This window comes from Scaptodrosophila lebanonensis, unplaced genomic scaffold (assembly GCF_003285725.1).
Source record: "Scaptodrosophila lebanonensis strain 11010-0011.00,11010-0021.00 unplaced genomic scaffold, SlebRS2 tig00001410-arrow-pilon, whole genome shotgun sequence".
Classification (NCBI taxonomy): Eukaryota; Metazoa; Arthropoda; class Insecta; order Diptera; family Drosophilidae; genus Scaptodrosophila; species Scaptodrosophila lebanonensis.
The window spans coordinates 4,646,240-4,664,318 of record NW_022060738.1 but is presented as its reverse complement, the minus strand read 5'-3'; the positions used below and the strand labels follow the sequence as shown (position 1 = coordinate 4,664,318).

Below are 18,079 nucleotides of genomic sequence, written 5' to 3'. Positions count from 1 at the left end.
CCCCGATTCACAGCCAAATGTGGTCAGAGACATTATAGACCTAACAAACTAAACAAATAGCAAGTAGAAGAGAAGAATTAATTCTACTTAAGAACTAATTAGAAAAAGTAAGGTGTAGAAAGAGGAAGAGGAAAAAGAAAAAATAAGAGGGAAAGAGAGATACAAAGACAGAGAAAGAGAAAGAGGTAAAGAGGTAAATCTCCAACCCGGTGGGGGAAAATTTAAATGCCAGTCCGGCTAGCTATGCCCCGACTCACAGCAGAAGTGGTCAGAGATTTTCCCGAAGATAATTATAAAGAATAATCTTTACCGAACAGAGAGAGAGTTCTGTCGAAAGTAAGTGTGAAAGATCATTATAATTACTGCAAATGACCCGAAAACGATTGTGCAAAGCGTAATCGGTTGTGCATCTAGCCAATATGAACGGCAAATAATTCCTTGTTGGTCTACAAGGAACTGAAAAATTAAGGCGACCTAAGAGGGCAGAGGAGTCAACCTCACCGATAACTTAACTTAACTTAACTTAACTTAGATGATTTTGGAGCATTTCCTTAATTTGTTTGACGTGTTCATCATCTGTGCATGCTTTCTTGATCCTCTTTTAATATTTTCTGCTATTTTATCTAAAAGTTTCGGCTGCTAAAATATTCCTATTACCAAAATTTGCCAACTTCTTTATTGAATAATTTCGGATATTGTAAAAATGGAAAAATTCACATTAAGATGTTCCCATAACACAAGGCCATAAACGGCAATGAAAAAAAGAGAATGGAAACAGCTGTCAGCAACTTAAAAATAAAAAGGTGTGTCCCTTTCGAAACACCCGTGCAATTTCAGGGTGATATATCTATGTAGACAGTAGTACCGAGAAAAGACGGATCAATGCAGCCCTCTCTTTTTGTATGAACGCTGGCGACTCAGAAAGTATAGGAGCTAGATGCTAGTTGAAAATAAAAAGTATTTACATATATAGTATTTATAGAATACCAAGAACTGTAAATCTGATTCCAATATTTTAAAGTGTAAGCTCAGTTCGACCTTCTTTTCGTGTTTGGTAAATTTAAAGTTCAAGTCAAAGAATCCAAAAATATGAGAAACTCTTATCCAGCTAACTAGGTTTATTGGCGAATACAGCCAGTAAGGGCCTAAGCCACAGCCCGGTCATGGTGGCTTTTAAAGCAGCATTGAACGTGGAGATAACCCCAAAAAAGGTTTGCGAGACTCTGTTCCGAATGGGTTAAGACGTGAATCACTTGCATGCATATGTATCGAGTATATAGCTCTGATGTGTACCTGCCATTATTTATCTCAATGTCAAACAGAGCCAGCAACCACCCGGCGGTGGCACACATCATTTATTTTAGATCTATGAAATGTAGCGCTCTGCTCATAATTGAATTTGTGTGTTGTTGTTGTGTACGGGTGTACGGGAGTGTGTGTACAAAATGGCACAGAATTTGTTATTTAGAATTTGCACAGATACTCGCACGAATGTATCTATATACTTGTAGGTATGTACATACCTAGTACATACATAGTATATAGTACATATTTTTGTCAATTTTGCACTGCGCAGTTGATGCCGCCGGCTGTGCTCACCGGCAAGCGACCACACACATACACAGAGCCGTGTTCTTACCGGCAGATGATGACGCCCAATGCTTCCATTATCGCCATTCGGCGCTTTCTCAAGCGGGCCCAGCGTTTTGTTTTGCTTTGCTTCTAGCCGATCAGCTCATCGTCGCCCATCGTGAACAAGCTTATGTCATTTTATTGATTCTGATCGGAAACAAGCCATAAGCCAATGTTCAGAATATGGGCTTTATAATGGCAACGTATGTGCTATAAAACCGAAAGCTCATTTGTTTCAAATGTAAGATAGCATCGCTGAACTCTCCTGAGTGTTGGGTGTGGACATCTGGGTATTGCGCTACCTTCGAGATCAGCCTGACTACGGAATATGCTTTTATGAATGAATCGTAGAAGATACACAGGTTTCCAATAGCTTGTTGTTAATTGTGGCATAAACTTCGCATTTGATTTAGAGATAAGAATGGGAAAATAATTCAAATGTATTCCAAAGAGATAGAGCAACCATATTTAATTAATGGTATAATAATTTTTAATAATTTAATTTTAAATTGCTTTCTATCTAAGCATTTAAGCTTGGAAAATAAATTCCTCTTACAGCTATTTAGTATAACCGCGTATATATTCCGAGATATTCTACTGAAATAAACATAAAAGCTGCATTCATCTGGCTATATTTCTAATTTATATCACCTACATCCAAGATTTTTAATATACAAGTAGTTAGTGATTAAAAGAACAAGAATTGGCATTTGAAAAGGAAAGCGTATGAAGCTTACCAATAATTCCTCTATATATCAGAGTTTTTGAGTAGAGACTTCTTGGATTAACCAGGAATGTTCAATACTAAAAATTCTAAATTTCCGTCGCTGTTCTTATTGAAATCCCCCATTTAATAATGCATGTAAGGACTATCAAAATCTTTATATATTGCGATTGTAGCTTTTCGATTAACCTCTTCATAATCATTGAAAAACTTTATAAATAGAATAATAAATATTTCATTTATTTGCATCGCATCTCATTTTCGATTATTCTGGCCATTATTCAGTGAAAGATCATGACGTGCGACTAGTGCTGGAAACAGAACGCATTTCGAGTTCTGACAAATCCCAAACACCCTCAATAGACAGCATCAATTGTTTTACGCACTCCAATGTGTCGGTTTTGAAAAACTTTTGCAAGAAACGGGATCACTGTTAAAAATATTAACAGACGCTGTTCGATGTGGCAACGCCTGCGGATTATCTACGGTTGGTAATGTTTGCAAAAATATTAAACTAGGCGTTCGTGTAGAAATAAAAATGATGGGTTTTTTTTTTACTGCTTTGCATGTCGTCGTTTATTCAATAAAAACAACAAGCGAAGCGCATTGCCTCACACACACACGCACACATGCATGCACGCACACCGACACTGTTGTAGTTACACTGGCCAACAAAGCTCAAGCTTTTAGCGCTCTCTTGCTCTCTTTCTATGGCTCTCTCATCGAATGGCAAAGCTCGCGACAATTGCTGCGCGTCTTCAGTCGCTCGCGCGTGTTTTTAACAACTTTAGTAACTTCAACGACTTTTCGCGAGACGGACGTGCTAACGCGCTTAACGGCACAAACTAATGGCAAGAGTTGCCTTTGGCATCAACTACTAAATTCATATACTGGCTATATATACACGGCGTACATATAGTGAGCGATACTACAAATTTATACAATCTTGGTCTGCAACTAAGCCGCATCTAATTCAATTGTTACAAATCGAAAAGGTGAAGTTTACAAGCGTGACAATTTCAAAGTATTTATTTGGTGGACAAAAAGTAAAAGTTGTGCCCAGAGGCACTCTGATTGAGTTGTTGTTGTTGTTGCTATGGTTGTTGTTATCATTATCGTTGGCTTTGTCGGTGTCCTCGGTATTGCCCCAGAAAGGCAGAAGGGCTTGCAGGTTGTCCAAATGTGCAAATGTGTGTGTGTGTGTGTGAGTGTAAATTGTTGTGATTTTGCAAACGCGTTTATTTGTTACAAGTTATAAGAATAATATAAGCAACAAAACACACGACTGTCTGCCGATTGTATCTTTATTTTTGTTATTGACTGCTACTGTCTGTTGTGTTGCCGTCGTCGCCGGTTTCGATATAATATTTGCAAGATTGCTTGATAGCGTGTTTTTTCTTGCCAGCTTCTAGTTACTAGTAACAATAGGAGCTAATTTTCCCACCCGCAGCTCAGAAACTGCCCGCAGATTTTTATTGCCAGCGACCTTGACTTTTAGTTCTTTTGTTGCGTTATTTCAGAAATCGCAGTGTTTCGTGATTTTAAAACGTTATTTCCAAGTTGAGAAAGTATTCGCTGCGCCTCATAAATAAGTTTAAAAAACCTTTTGTCTTAGCCTCCACACCTAGCGATGCCAACGTTTTGGTTATTTAATATTAATTAGTTTATAGCATTGGCGATAAGATATAGGCTCCACTTGTTGTTATCTCCTTACATATTTTTGCTAAACATAAATATCGTTATCTTAATGCCACAGATTACAAATGTTGGCGCATAGAATTGTTTTTCCTTCTTTGGGTTCGCCAAAAGGCTAGGCCCAATTTTTTATGATGACTGCTTAGGAAGGGCATTGGCCAACCCCTAAGTTAGAAACATTGAAGATGCCGTGTTGCACGCAAATACATACACATGTATGTACGTGCGAGCGTTTTGGCCACAAACTTAACCTTAAAACGCTAATAAACTTAAATTTAAAACTACAACAAAGTTGTTGTGCGAATCCCCGACGCATCTCAGGTAAAAGCTCAGCAACAACAACAATGCGAGGCAATTGTAATTCGCGGTTAACCACTAATTAAGTATAAATACTTTATTGCGTTATTGCCGCAGCTCGTCGCTGCTTCGATCATCACAAAACCCAGCCAATTGAGAGGAAAAACGGTGTACGAGTATATTGAACAAATTATAAAACTGTCTGCTCTGAGACTTTCACACAATATGCTTATCGGCAGCTCTACTTATACAACAAAAAGCAAACATTGCCAATATTTGCATACACACGGCCAAAAAAAAAAAAATACAAATAAAAATTGTTTTGTTGTCAAGTGTGCAGGGGGAGAAAAAACTGTTAGCTTTGCTACATGCTTTTTGCCATTTGGCATGCGTAATGACGTCTTAAAGCCAAATCGTTTTACTTGCTAATATTTTATGCAAATTGCAAGCCGCTTCACACTCCACAGCCAACTTTCTATAGTTGTTGTTTTGTTGCTGCTTTCTTTTTTTCTGTTCATCTGCCCATAAGTAAGGTTAACGCGCTGCTCTAAGCACTGTCACCTACTTATATACGAGTATGTATGTATATATAGAAGGCAGAATTTTGTTTTTTTCAATGGCATTTTATCAGCACATTTGTTGGTGTTGCTATTGCTGTCAACTACAACTGATAATGAGCCTGTTGGCATTATGGTTTTTATACATTTCGTCGAGCATTGCCAGCTTGAAGTTGAGAATTTGAACACGTTATTGAAAATCCCAGCGACTACGCACATTAACGCACTTGCTGCTCCACATATCTTGGCGTTTGCTCATCAAAAAAGAACATAAAGCGAAAAACTTGAAAATAGCGCGCATCTAACGATAGCTGTTGCCTCAAATTCGTATAGGACCTATCTCCATTTTAACTGCGTCGCAAAATATCTGTGAATCTTAGAACTTAAAAGTATGGGTAATTCATTTGTAGGTGAAATGATGACATCGTTGCTTACACAACTGAATTCTGTTATACAATACAGACATACTCGTATAGTGGCAACAACATTATTATTATTTATTAAAAATGCCACCTGTATCAAGCTGTGGGCGGAAATGTTTTTGCCCCTTATATGTAACGCATAACAAAAACAAAACACAAACAAATAAAAACGGCGCACGAACGCAAAGCCGAAGAGCCTGCGCATGCGCACATTCCTCAGCTTAGTTCCGACCTAAAGATTATTATCTTACTTGTAATAGACGCCCAGCATTGCATGACAACACTTTCAGATTCGGTTCAAACATTTTTGGTAGCAGTCCACTCTCTTACACAATTATAGCTGGGATCAGTCTGTTCCAGATAGATATGATAATACGAATTGAAATCGCGATAGGCGTCTATCTGTTTCAATCACTACTCCTCCCAGAACACTTTTCAGCTATCGCGATTAAACGCGCTTATTAACGCTAGAGTATAGTATGTCCTGATGTCCTATGACTATGCCAGATCAATATATCAAAAAGCTATATAAAAATGTGTGCTTACAAAAACATTGGAATTTAATTGCATAGTTTTCAGAAAGTTGTTGATGAGCCAAATTATTTTGCATCCCTTATTCATCGCAAATATCTGACCAAATGCCAAATAAATAAACTTTCTGGTAAGACACTTGATAGTACAGTATAGAAACAGGGCTTCAGAGATTTTGTTGCATACGAAGATATTTTGTTTTCGCAAGAAAACTTATTCTTTGTTTTGCAGTTTCTGTAAAAGTTTCGATTCATTTGTGACTTCCGTACAACCATATCCGTAAGAAAGAGTTAATAACAATTTCCACGTTAACGTGACAAAATAGATTAAGTAAACTATGCTAGCTATAGCTACATGGCACTTAAGCTTATATTATTGGATTGAATTGCGGGCAAATTTTGAATTTTGGAGTTCATCAAATATGGCAATTAGGCCCTAAACTAGTTTAATCTCACAAATCTTCAGTCCAAAAGCATATTTTTAAAAATTAAACTAGTTTGTTGAATATGAATTTACAGTCCATATATTTTGATTTGCAAACGGGTTTATTGTTAAAGTGAGATTAACTAAGAAAATTATTGATTGCTTACAAAAATTATAACAAAAGCCGTTTTATATTTAAACTAAGATCAAGAAACTAAGGTCTAGAAAGCAGATCAGTTCTGAAACAAATCTTTAAAAATTATTTGCTGCTTCTTTGGAAATAAATAACGTGCATTTTAAAAATGTATAACCCATTTTATTTAAATATTATTATTTAATTACCATAGACAAAATACAAAAAGACGTTGGGAGACCACAAAAACATAGTGTTTATAGTGTTCTTATAGCCCCATTCCTAAGCTCAAAGGGTACGTTCAACACTAGCTCTACACATGAAAATTCCTCCATTTGTATAAATGCAAGAATCTTAGAAAGTATAATAACAATATAATAAAACTTCTTATCAACCTAATTTTTTTAGTTGAGTATAGAGCACCTTTAAAAAATCTCTCGACACTAGAACTAGCAGCTTTTCTTGTTCTCAATTGAATTAGAGCTCAGTTGTAGATATTCTTTACATCTATTTAGACGCTTTCAACAGCTTTTTTATTAATAATAGCACACTGGCGTCATACTATGGCAGCCATTCTATATCTATGTACATATTACGAGTATGAGGGTGTGTGTGTGATATTTTATTTGACAGCTTGAAAACTAAAATCGTGTTGTGCCGTCCATCGTATCGGGTTTATTTACATTTTTGCTATTATTTGTTTGTGGCCATTTTAAGCACAACTCTCAATTGTGCTGGGAGATGAGCTCAGCTTTGTGTATTTGTTCTAGAACACACACACACACACACACACACACATAGACACATTTCACACGCACACCTAGTGGGAATTGGCGTAGGTGGCGTATGAGTAATTTACATTGCGCATACGCACCTTAGGTTGATGCACATTTGATGCATGTATAATAGATAATATTGCTTAATTGCTTTGCATATTATGGTAAATTGCCGCCTATGGCTAATTACATTTTACACGCCCCGAAATAATGGTTGGCTTTTTTCTGCGCTGCTTTCCGCCGGCACCTTTTACTTTTTTTTGTTGCTGCTGTTGTTCGTTTTCTGTTCACTTGTGATTTAATTACGGTTTTGTTTTTCAACCCGGCCATGTTGCCTCATTTGGCTAATTAAATTTTATGACCCGGCCATGTGGTGTTGGCAAGTCTTTTACAGTAGTTTTGCTTTTGTTTGGGTTCGGCACGGACCTTTTCAACCAGTCGGTTAGTTTCCATCATGTTCATAAACATAACATTAAGTTTCCACTTGCTGGCCAATGAGTTGTTCTTCCGTTTGTGTCCATTCCATAAACGGCAGAATACACAACAAAAACAAAAATGATCATCACTTTTATTGCCAATTTGTTCATCTCCGTATCGCTTTCTTTTTGTTGCCAGTTCTTTGCACCAATCCCCATCTTTCTTCGGTGTAAACAAACTCATTAATGATTGCGCTTTTGTAAAGCGTCTTGTTCTAATGAATGAAATGGCTATTGTCTGGCTGGTATTAAGCTGCTTAATGGTATACGAGTAGTCCATGGGGCTGCTGCCATGATAGATCGGACCACCCAACCTTGCTTTCAATAAACGCTTCTACACAATTCGTTTTGTTCCTGGTTTCTGCTAAGAACGTAAAATGAAAAGGAACTTGAACAATGTGTTTGTACGTTTTTGCAAAAGGGAACAGGAAATTATATATCTAACTACTTATATCACAATTCGCACTATATACGAGTACATAATTGTATGTTATTTCTATCTTAAAAAAGCACCTTTATTATGGTTTTAAAGAGAAGCAGTGATTGGTAAATTATAGTATTAGTTTTGTTATATTTTCGATTTCAAATGCTTTATTCTGGGGCTAGGCAACAGGTCGAAAAACTTATGCTGTGTGAGTTTAAATTTTATTATCTATGTATTTTTTATGCGTTGCTAAAACCAATTTCATGGTCATACAATCAAACGTTTTGCATACAAAATTAAATCTAAAATGTGTACGAATATGTCTGAGTAGAACATTTCGCTTTTACATAACTTCATAATACACTTGTAAAATTGAATACTAAATGCTAAAGTAGCGTATCTCCAAACTCTCGCCTGATAAGAAGTTTATTTAAATGTGCATTAGAAAGAATTAAGAATACCAAACTAATAATGAAAGATTCTGTAATTATCATATTTCTGCGTTGGAAAAGTGCTTGTTCTGCCAAAATAAATGATTTAAGTTAAAACTCTCAGAATATATATTAAAAGTTATTTTCGTTCACTATTAAGTATTTAGCAGTCATTGATGGCATTACTTGCATATTTTTCTATTCGTAAATTTGAGTTTTTGAAACGAATAGAATACTTGCTCGTCAAATTGAAAGCCACTTGTATTTGCAGCTTCACGGTAATAGGAAACTTGATTGCATAATTTGTTATTTGAAATATTCCCAATCTATTGTCAACTCTTCTGCGTGTTCCCCTCATTATTCCACAAGGCAGACTCGGTACTCATGCTCCAGCTTTTAGAAAAGTGCACTTGAACCTTGGCAAGTTGCGCGTCTCGGCTCACAAAGTTTATTCACAACGCTTAACGCTAAACGATTAAGCAAAAAAAAAGTTGCCGCTTTTTTGTGTCTTGTGTTGTTGTGGTTGTTGTTGTTGTTGCTGCTGCTTACCTCCATTGTGCGAAGCCACACACTCGAGTGCTTTTAATTATTTCGTATGTGATTTCGTTCTAAGCAAAAGTCAAATAAATTAACATGTCACTTGGCTCCGTCTCTCTCTTCGTCTATTTTTTTTTTTTTTTTTTGTTTAATTATCAGCAAACGTCGAGGTGCTCGAGGTGTGCGCAACACTCAAAGAACCATTTAGCATACCCATATTGTTGTAGGCTCAAGTATATATGTATGTACATGTGTATATAAACACTCGCTTACGGTTGAGTACGTCTCGCAGCTACCGCCTGGAATATTCTGTTTGTTTACCGCTGCTTAGCGGATGTGGACAAAACTCAAACAATGGGAAGCCTTAACACTCGCCTAATGATGACACTAATGTCCATAATGCCCATTTGCCAATTGGCTGCACGACCGCCCGCCCGCCCACCTCTCCAATATATTGTTTGATATTTTTTGTATTTCGGCTCGATTTCCAGATTGCGTGTAGGTTGCATAATTTGTGCTCAACATTTTTTCAAACACATTTTATTTATTGCCACTGCCCGTGCCACACAAATAACTTCGACTTAATCACGTTTTGCCAAATTTGAAGGCTCTTTTCATATTTCTATCATTTATTTTACGCCGTTCGGTAATTAAGTTGCTTTTCGCAAGAAACTACTAGACAGACAGCGGGAGGCACACGCAGCGCGTATTTAATATTTATTAATGCTTGAGAGATCAGTGTAAAAAATCAAAAGTTGTACGAGTATTGAGTTGCCTTGCACGTTTGTTTATTCTCTTAAACGCTTAATTTTGCTTCAAATTATTGGCAAAGCCAATCAAAAGTTACAGTAGAGGCTGCTGAAAATAGAGAATCGTGTATAATTTCATTTCTATAAAACATTAATTTTTTTTAAATCTTTATTATTTATTTAAGATCTGTCCTAAGGAGGACAATTATTTAACATAAATTAAATTTAAAATAAAATAAATATCATATTTCTAGCATACTTTACCTCCTAAAAGACGAAGTATGCATATATTTTGGTATTTAATCAATGACTCAATTATAGTTGAACAAACACCTCCAATTCTTAATTCGTCACATGTAGCAGAGTCCTAAATGTTCGAAAAAGTAACAAATCTACAACAAATACGAAAGACCATTTTCTTACTAAAAGTATTTATACACGTATGTATATCTTTTTAGAGCTTCTTATAAATTTGATTTATATTCTTTTTAGGCAACATGAGCACATTAGGTCTACAGTTGATTTATTTAGATTCGTACATTTTTATTAGTTTGATATCGTTGTTGGCCTTTGCTTTAACAGGAGATAAGAGTTTTTGTATTTTTTAACTGTGCCATTTCAAGAAGTTTTAGAAATATACAGACTTATTTGTTTGAAATTATGATAATAAGTAGGACAATGAGAACATTTTATTACTTTTCATTATTTACCACCCTTTTTTGTGTTTGTTTATACCTCTGGATATTTAAATGGGAATCATAAATCGCCCATAAATCGGCTTCAGCCGAGCGAACTACAATAACAAAACCGCTTTCGTAGAAAGAACTTTTAAAACAGATCAAACTCCTTGAAGTTGGTTGCGGTCCAAGTCTGGAAGCTTATAGAACAGCTGTTTTTGTTTCGACGCTTCATGCGGAAATCGATAGGCGTTAATCGACAACATTGCGAATTGAGTTATGCAGCACTAATTTGCATTACGGTATCCTTTCGTAATTGACATGGCTAGAAAGATCTGAGCATTTTTACTTTTCTTTTTAGGAAATGTAATTGATGGTGTAGTTAAGGGCAAAACTTTATTTATATTTTTTGAGGCACATTTCGGATAAGTTTGCTCTAAATTTGATTTATTTAGAAGAGCAAAGATTCGTACATTTTTATTAGTTTGTTATCGTTGTTGACTTTTGCTTTAATAACATTGTATTATTTAATTGTGCTATTTCAACAATTATTCGCCTTTTAAGTCATAAAGCAAGTTGCTCTTAAGCGATTACTACTGCATTTCATAAACAAATATATATATGTATATTGTTTATCTCATTATATATGCCAAATTGTTATTGTTGAGCCGGCTCAATGAGACTTGAATGCCGGCAAAAAGTCAGAAGTCAAGACATTGTAGTGATGCGCAGATTTTTAAGATTTGTTGTGCCAATTTTTTGTTGGTGTGTTTGCCTGCTTCGCTCTATGGTTTTGTTGTTTCATAAAAGATACTTTGCGGTTTTCTTTTTTATAGGCCATTAAATTGTGTTGGCCAGTGTGACGGGTTTCATTCTACCTATAAAACATGTTGCTATTCGGGCCATAGACTTGTGTTGAGTATTGACGTATTGCTCATGATAGATACATAGATCGATTTGGGACATGTTTTTGGTGTTATGACATAGACCGATTATCGATATCTTCTGTGCGTATCTATAGCTTTTAAATAAACAAGCGATTGCGCGGCGGCTGCTGTGTCATATTTGTTGCTATTTGTAAGAGCTTGTTGTTATTGTTTATGTAACTGTGCAATTTGTTCAACTGCCCAGCCTACACTCAGACACACACACAGGCGAATGTGTTGGAAATGACTTGGCCAACTAATTGCTATTTGCACATGGCCGCTTTTATATTTTGCCGACTCGTCGTTTCTTTCTTAACCAATTAGCCGCTCGTGGGTCGATCTTGGCAGCTTGGCAGCCGCTACTGCCAACATCTGGCCGATACGAAGTGCTGCCGGCCGTTGCCGTTGCCGTGGCCTAAATTTGTCTTGGCTGTAGATAGTACATTTGTTAACCTTTTCTTTGCCATTTATTTCCTATTTTGTGCAACTCACAATTAATTACCTTATTACATACTATTGTTATCAATTGTGCAGCGTAAGTAGCTTTAATTGAATGTTGCCTTTGTTGTTGCTGTTATTGTTGTTACTGTCAGCATGCCATCTTTCTTTTTTCAATATTTGTATTTATTTATTTGTTTATGCTATTGCTATTATTACGTTATGCTCATGCGCCTCTTTTCGCGGCTCGTTTGCCGTTATTTTCTTTTTGACTTTTATTTTTAGATACAAACAGCATGAGTCGTGAAAGCGATGACAACCTGAGTTCAATTAATTCGGCGTACGCAGGTAAATATCTTGTTTCAATTATTCGCATTTTATGTTTTATTTAACCCTTGGCTTCTTAATGCATTTCATTTTTGTGGGCCACAAACTCACGATATTCTTAAATCAGTTAACTGCTTTAATTCGAGGTGTGAACTTTTGTTAATGGGCTGCTGAACTTGATTTGACTTGCTTATAACTGTGTGCTAAAAAACATTAAATACCTATTAATACTTATTAATAATGTTAATTCAGATAATAATGTTAATAATGTTCATCTCAACTCTTCATATCCAGTACCTAAAGGGTACGCAAAAAATAATTTTAAACAAATACATAGTTGTTTGAAGTGACTTTATAGTTGGGGTCTAAATTTTAACAAATTAAAACATGGGTTCTGTCCAGATTCTAAATAAACATAGTGCGAAATGTGTACTAATTATTGCTGCACTGGCTTTTAAGAAAGTTTTCTATTTAATAAATTAAAAGTCCCAGTAAGAAATCTTCCTGCTCTTTAATTTGGTTTCTATTTATAAATTGTCTCACTTCTTCAATTTGGTTTTTCGTTCAATTTTGCCCTAATATTATGCTATTTTGGTTAAAAAATATCTGATCTTGGAAGCTATTAGATAGAGGACCAGTGCATGTTTAATATTTTCTTTAATCACAATTCTTCATGTCAGACAGCGCTATCTATTTTGATTAATTTAATAAATGAAGTCTGACCGTCACCCAAAAAACTCAATGTTAACGGTTCTCTTTATCTCGCAAAATGTCGCTGAAGACCTAATGATGAGGTTACTGCCAGCAACAGTTCCATTATCAATCCGTTATGTCTGCCACAAAATGAAAACATTTCCCACAATCACACGTCCAATGGGCAGCTCTTTTACACGTAGCCTCTTTACGACTTCCACCCAACAATAAAATGTCCATTAAATTAGCTATCATTTTAATCATTTATGGGACCACTAAAAAGTTTAAAGCGAACGCATTTTGTCAATGCAAATGGCTTTCATTAAAAAGAATAAAAGGCTAGTTAATTATTTTTTGCTTCATAAGGATTGTCGCACGTTCGTTCAACTGTCATTATTGGTGCCCTTCTTATTCATCAACTGCCGATGAACAGCAACAACAACTACAATAATAAGAACACATGTGACTGAGGTCTTGTATTTTTGAATTATACTCGTATTTAATTTGAATGCCTATTGTTTGAAGCTCTTTAAAATGCTGAACACGTTCTCCACATACTCGTACAATATTATTCAATTTTAATTGGAATTTAAAAAAGCGAACTTGGCGCCAATGTGGGGGAATTCTTATACATATCGTATTACCGGTATATATTGCATATACTTGGCTGATTTTTGGCACTGCCTTCAGAGTTGATTCGCCGGCAAACTGGACACGTTTTGTTTTGAAGGTATTGCAAAAACAGAAAAACATGTTGCGAAGTTTGAAAATTGTTTCGTCACGTAAGCATCTTCCAACCAGATTTCCAACCTCCCCTCTCACACCCAGCGATTATTTATAGGCAAGCTGAAAGCATTTATCTAAATGCAATTATCTTGTGTGCGCTCAACAATGAGCTGACATTAAAACAATTGCGATAAAACCCGCATTAATATGTGCACTTTATTTAGCCTGCTTTAAAACTTGCCAAGCCGCTTTAATAGCAACGTGAAGCCGACAGCCCACTATGGCCAGCATTTCCATGCCGAAAAGTCATGTAAGCCATGTCCAGTGCAGGTACGTACTAGCGTACATACTTGTATGTATGTGGGATGAGAATCGTTCAACGACCGGTCAAACAAAACTGTAGCGACCTACACACGACCTATCCATCTACAGTATACTGTCAGAGTTGTGCAATCTGGCTAATATTGAATGAGCTGGGTCGTACTTGCCGATCCTTATTCATTTTCCCTTTCCCATTCACTTGCTCCGTCGAAATTTATTTCAAAAATTTGAATGGGAATTTGTAAACACATGTTGTGTGTTTGGCGTTCAGCCCTGATCTCGTTCCCAATCTTGCTTTCGCAAAATTATCATTTTATACGGTTTCGAAAGTTTTGCTTTTTAATAAAAACTCATTAACAAAGGTCAACAGCCAATAAATGTGGCCAGCTACTTTGCCAAACATAGTTAGTCGCAGTTTGTTATGCATTTAAATAAATGTTATGCCATCAGTTACTTTACTTTTGCTTTTATTTTCCAACAATTGGTAGGAAACAAAGTGTTTCTACAAGTATATATTTGAAATGCATTTACTTAAAAGACTTTCTTGAAGATCGTCATGTTAGTCACCACTTCTCACCTGCTCCCGACAATAGAAACTTATTCTATCTAGCAGTACTATAGTGCGTCTATATCTGTGATAATTATGATAATCTAGAAATCCAATGGCAATTTAATTATAAGATTTAGGAAAATATTACGATCAAATTCCGTCCCGTCAAGAGTGTGGAAAACAAACCTCCGGGGAACTTTTAAAAACGCTTATCTCTTTCGTAAATGAAGAAAAAACTAAATGAGTTTACTGAAAATAGCATTGGGTCAAAGGTTGAAATTCAAAGGACATGCTAAGTATATACTTATTATATAGATTGGTAGATCAGATTAGAAGTACGAGTGTTTAACAAAGTTAAAGTTTTATAAATAAAACCCGAAATATTTTATTTTTCTTGCCTATGTTTTTGCTGTAGATTATTCTAAGAAAACATAGAAGAAACACCAATTTGTGGATGATCACATACACAGCAATCATCTTTAATAAAAAATTACATTATTTTGTGGATCATTGAATAATTACTGAAAGGAAAACAACTCTTGTGGATTAAACTGGTTCACTTTTAGAGTTTAGAGTAGACTTTTGCAGCAACTCTACAATACAGCTTAGCTTAATTAAATGTTGTTTAATCATTTCAATAGATAATGAGCCATTGACGTCGTGTATTTGACGCTGCGTCGTGTGTCATGCCGATTGTTGTGTGCATTGATTTATCTCCATGCCATTACCATTACGTATATGGTCAGGAGCACAGCGCGCCTTTTGGATTTTGGCCAGAATCGTGCGTAAAGTGGGTCGCGATCTGTTCGTTTAAGGCTAAGACTACATTAGCAGCATTAGACTTGGGGCGCCACACTCACTCACTCACTCATTCAGCCGCACCGGCACGGCGGTCACTTTGATGATTCATTCAACACCACTGTGTTGTATCTGTCAGATACATGAGTTCATTAGTGTACGCCTAGACTGAATGTCAACTGCAAGGAAATTGTTGCTCACTCGTATTTGTATGTACATATGTACATACTAAGTAGACGAGCATGTATTTTTAGCCAGAGACGTTAACATTTCACAGTTAAACGCTGAAATTAACAATTCAGATTTGTGCAGTACTTGGAAACAATTTGTGAAGGTTCTAGCCCGTTGCATTTTGTATCTACGAGTACTCGTATACTTGTATATCTGTTTTATTACCGCTCCGCACACTGCCTGCCATTCAGTGGCCTGTCATAAAAATATATATTTAAAAAAAAAAAAACGACTTTCGCGCTGTGGAACGTAATTGTTCACTTGAGCGGCTACAGAACGCGCTTAAGTGGCACGCATATAGCTCAGCGGCGTAGACAACTTCAGACTGACAGATACGGACACAATTGGATAAAAGCAAATTGAAAAACCGCTAGAGTTTTTGTTCAGCTACTTGCAAAACTTCACAGCCCACAGTGAAAGTTTTCCACTTGCTTGGATTTATGGACGATACGAGCAATTGCAGATACAGATTCAACGCCCCCTTTGCTATAATTTAGGGGGGGAAAAAAAGCAAAATGCCAGCGTCATGAAATATAATAAGTAGCTAACCAATAATAATAATTTGTCTTGATTGATTTGCTAAGCAAGTCTGGGGGCTGGGTCGCAAACGAATGCGCGTATATTTGTATTTTTTTGAGCCTTGAAGTTATGCGATCTTTTGGCCATGTCTGATTAGCCACACGGTAGCCAACAGCACAAAAGGTCAAATCTTAGGCCGAGCACATCGCACAGCCACCATGTATACCATAAATCAAACAAAAAACTCATTTACGCTGACAAAAACACAATTAGATTCACGTCGCCACATTCACAAAAAAAACACCAAACACAAAACAAAAAAGATACATCACACGAAGATACAGAGTGAGCGGAAACCAAAATCGTGCAATTGAGATTTGTTTTGTTCAGATTTGTTGGCCGCCGTCGAGAAAATTGTTTCGTATTTGCCTCTCTCCAACCATTTTACTGTCTGCTGCAATTTTCTGCGCTGCCTTTCAATTGCCACAAAACATGACCAAACTGTAGACAATTCAATTGATTTATGGTTTATGAATTATATATTTTTTTGTATTTTTTTGTCATATCGAAAATTTACGGCAAATGATTTAGAAAGTAGCGCAAATTGTCGGCCATAGATGACATTTATTGTGGTGCTGAACTTCAGATTAGACCCGAGGCTCCCGAAACTGCAGGGCTCTACTACATAGAGCAGAAAACATGACCATGTTTTGTTGTACATTGATTTGTTTCATATAATTTTTGTCTCAATCTGGCAACAATAAGACATTATTTATTCCAAAATAATATTTATACTCCTTAGTCTATTTGTAGCTTATACTTTATTACATTTTTGAGAATTTCTTTATATTCTTGATTAGTATTGAAGAATGAAAGAAACGACCAGACTGTCATACAGAGATTAATAAAACTGGAAGAGCCCAACTAAATATCAATAGACAATGCAATAAATATAATCACAGTTAGACGGATATATCTAAATTGCAACTCAAATAAGAATGGAATACCAGGGTCATGCAAAAGTTTAGATATATATAGAAGTATACAAAATAATGTACTTAAAAACTTAACAGCTCATTTCGGGGAAGTGGTCCGGAGATCCTTGCGTTCATACAGACAGACGCACATGTCTAAAAGACTCGGCAAGCGTCCTACCGGATGCTGCAACAACTTACTTTGTCGTTGAGCTATCGAGGGCAGATTAGTACTCACAAGATGGTGCAATATTTTAAGAATTACGCCAGTTATTATAAGTCACCAATAGGAGAATAAATAACTCAAACTTTCTGGAGATAAAGTTTGGTTCTTTTAGGTCTATTAAATACTCTCCGACAACATTCGCTCATACAAACGAAGAGACGGGCACAGGGCACAGGGAATGAAAACAGGCAATGAAATACTTGAAGGCAAATATTATTGATTCAAAAATTGGCAGCAGAAGAGTAGCAATTATTATATAAATACGTTGTCGTTAGTATGTACTTACAACCAGATAACGTGTTGGGAGTACAGAAATTAGTCTAAATAGTTTCAAAATATATTTTCGAGTTACCTTTACATGCTAATTGTGACCTAGAAATTGTTCCAATTTCGTTCAGATTCTCTCTAATTACTGAAGCATAAACAAAACTAATTCAATGAACATTTTGATCATTCATGTTTAAAGAAACTAAAAATGAACCCTCCAGCTGTATCGCGGCAGCCGTTCGCTGTTGAACTTAACTCTGCCGGCAACTAACTCTACTGCCTTACAGCAATAAACCAATTAAAAACGCAAGCAGACAATAACACGAAAACTTTCACAAACTACATGGTATGAACATTTTCAAAGTTGGCAACCCGTATGTGATTAACACGAATCCGCTAATTATTAACTTGAGAATAAACTAAAAACACAAGCAATCGGCTGCTGGACCCTGCTTGAGACTGAAGGCAGCTTTCGAGATCTAACAAAACACCCACAACAACAACAACAACAACAATAACAGCGTTACTAAACACACAATAAACAAAAAATGGCAATAACCGGTAATAACTAGCAAGGTGGCCAAAACTCTAAACAAATG

General features: G+C 36.1%; 1 protein-coding gene across 9 annotated transcripts in view; it reads left to right on the top strand.

Moving 5' to 3' along the window:
• The window catches only part of LOC115630619 (restin homolog), a 39,805-nt gene that overhangs the window by 4,280 nt on the left and 17,446 nt on the right, over window positions 1-18,079 (top strand). For 6 of the 9 annotated variants that reach the window (XM_030527247.1, XM_030527251.1, XM_030527246.1 and 3 more), the window contains exon 3: window positions 12,134-12,196. The exons of 1 other annotated variant lie outside the window; for it this stretch is intronic. In XM_030527247.1, coding sequence (XP_030383107.1) covers window positions 12,134-12,196 — 63 coding nt within the window. Of the gene's footprint in view, window positions 1-3,165; window positions 3,352-12,133; window positions 12,197-18,079 lie in introns of those variants that run through there. 2 more of the 9 variants (XM_030527252.1, XM_030527253.1) reach the window with 1 other exon arrangement.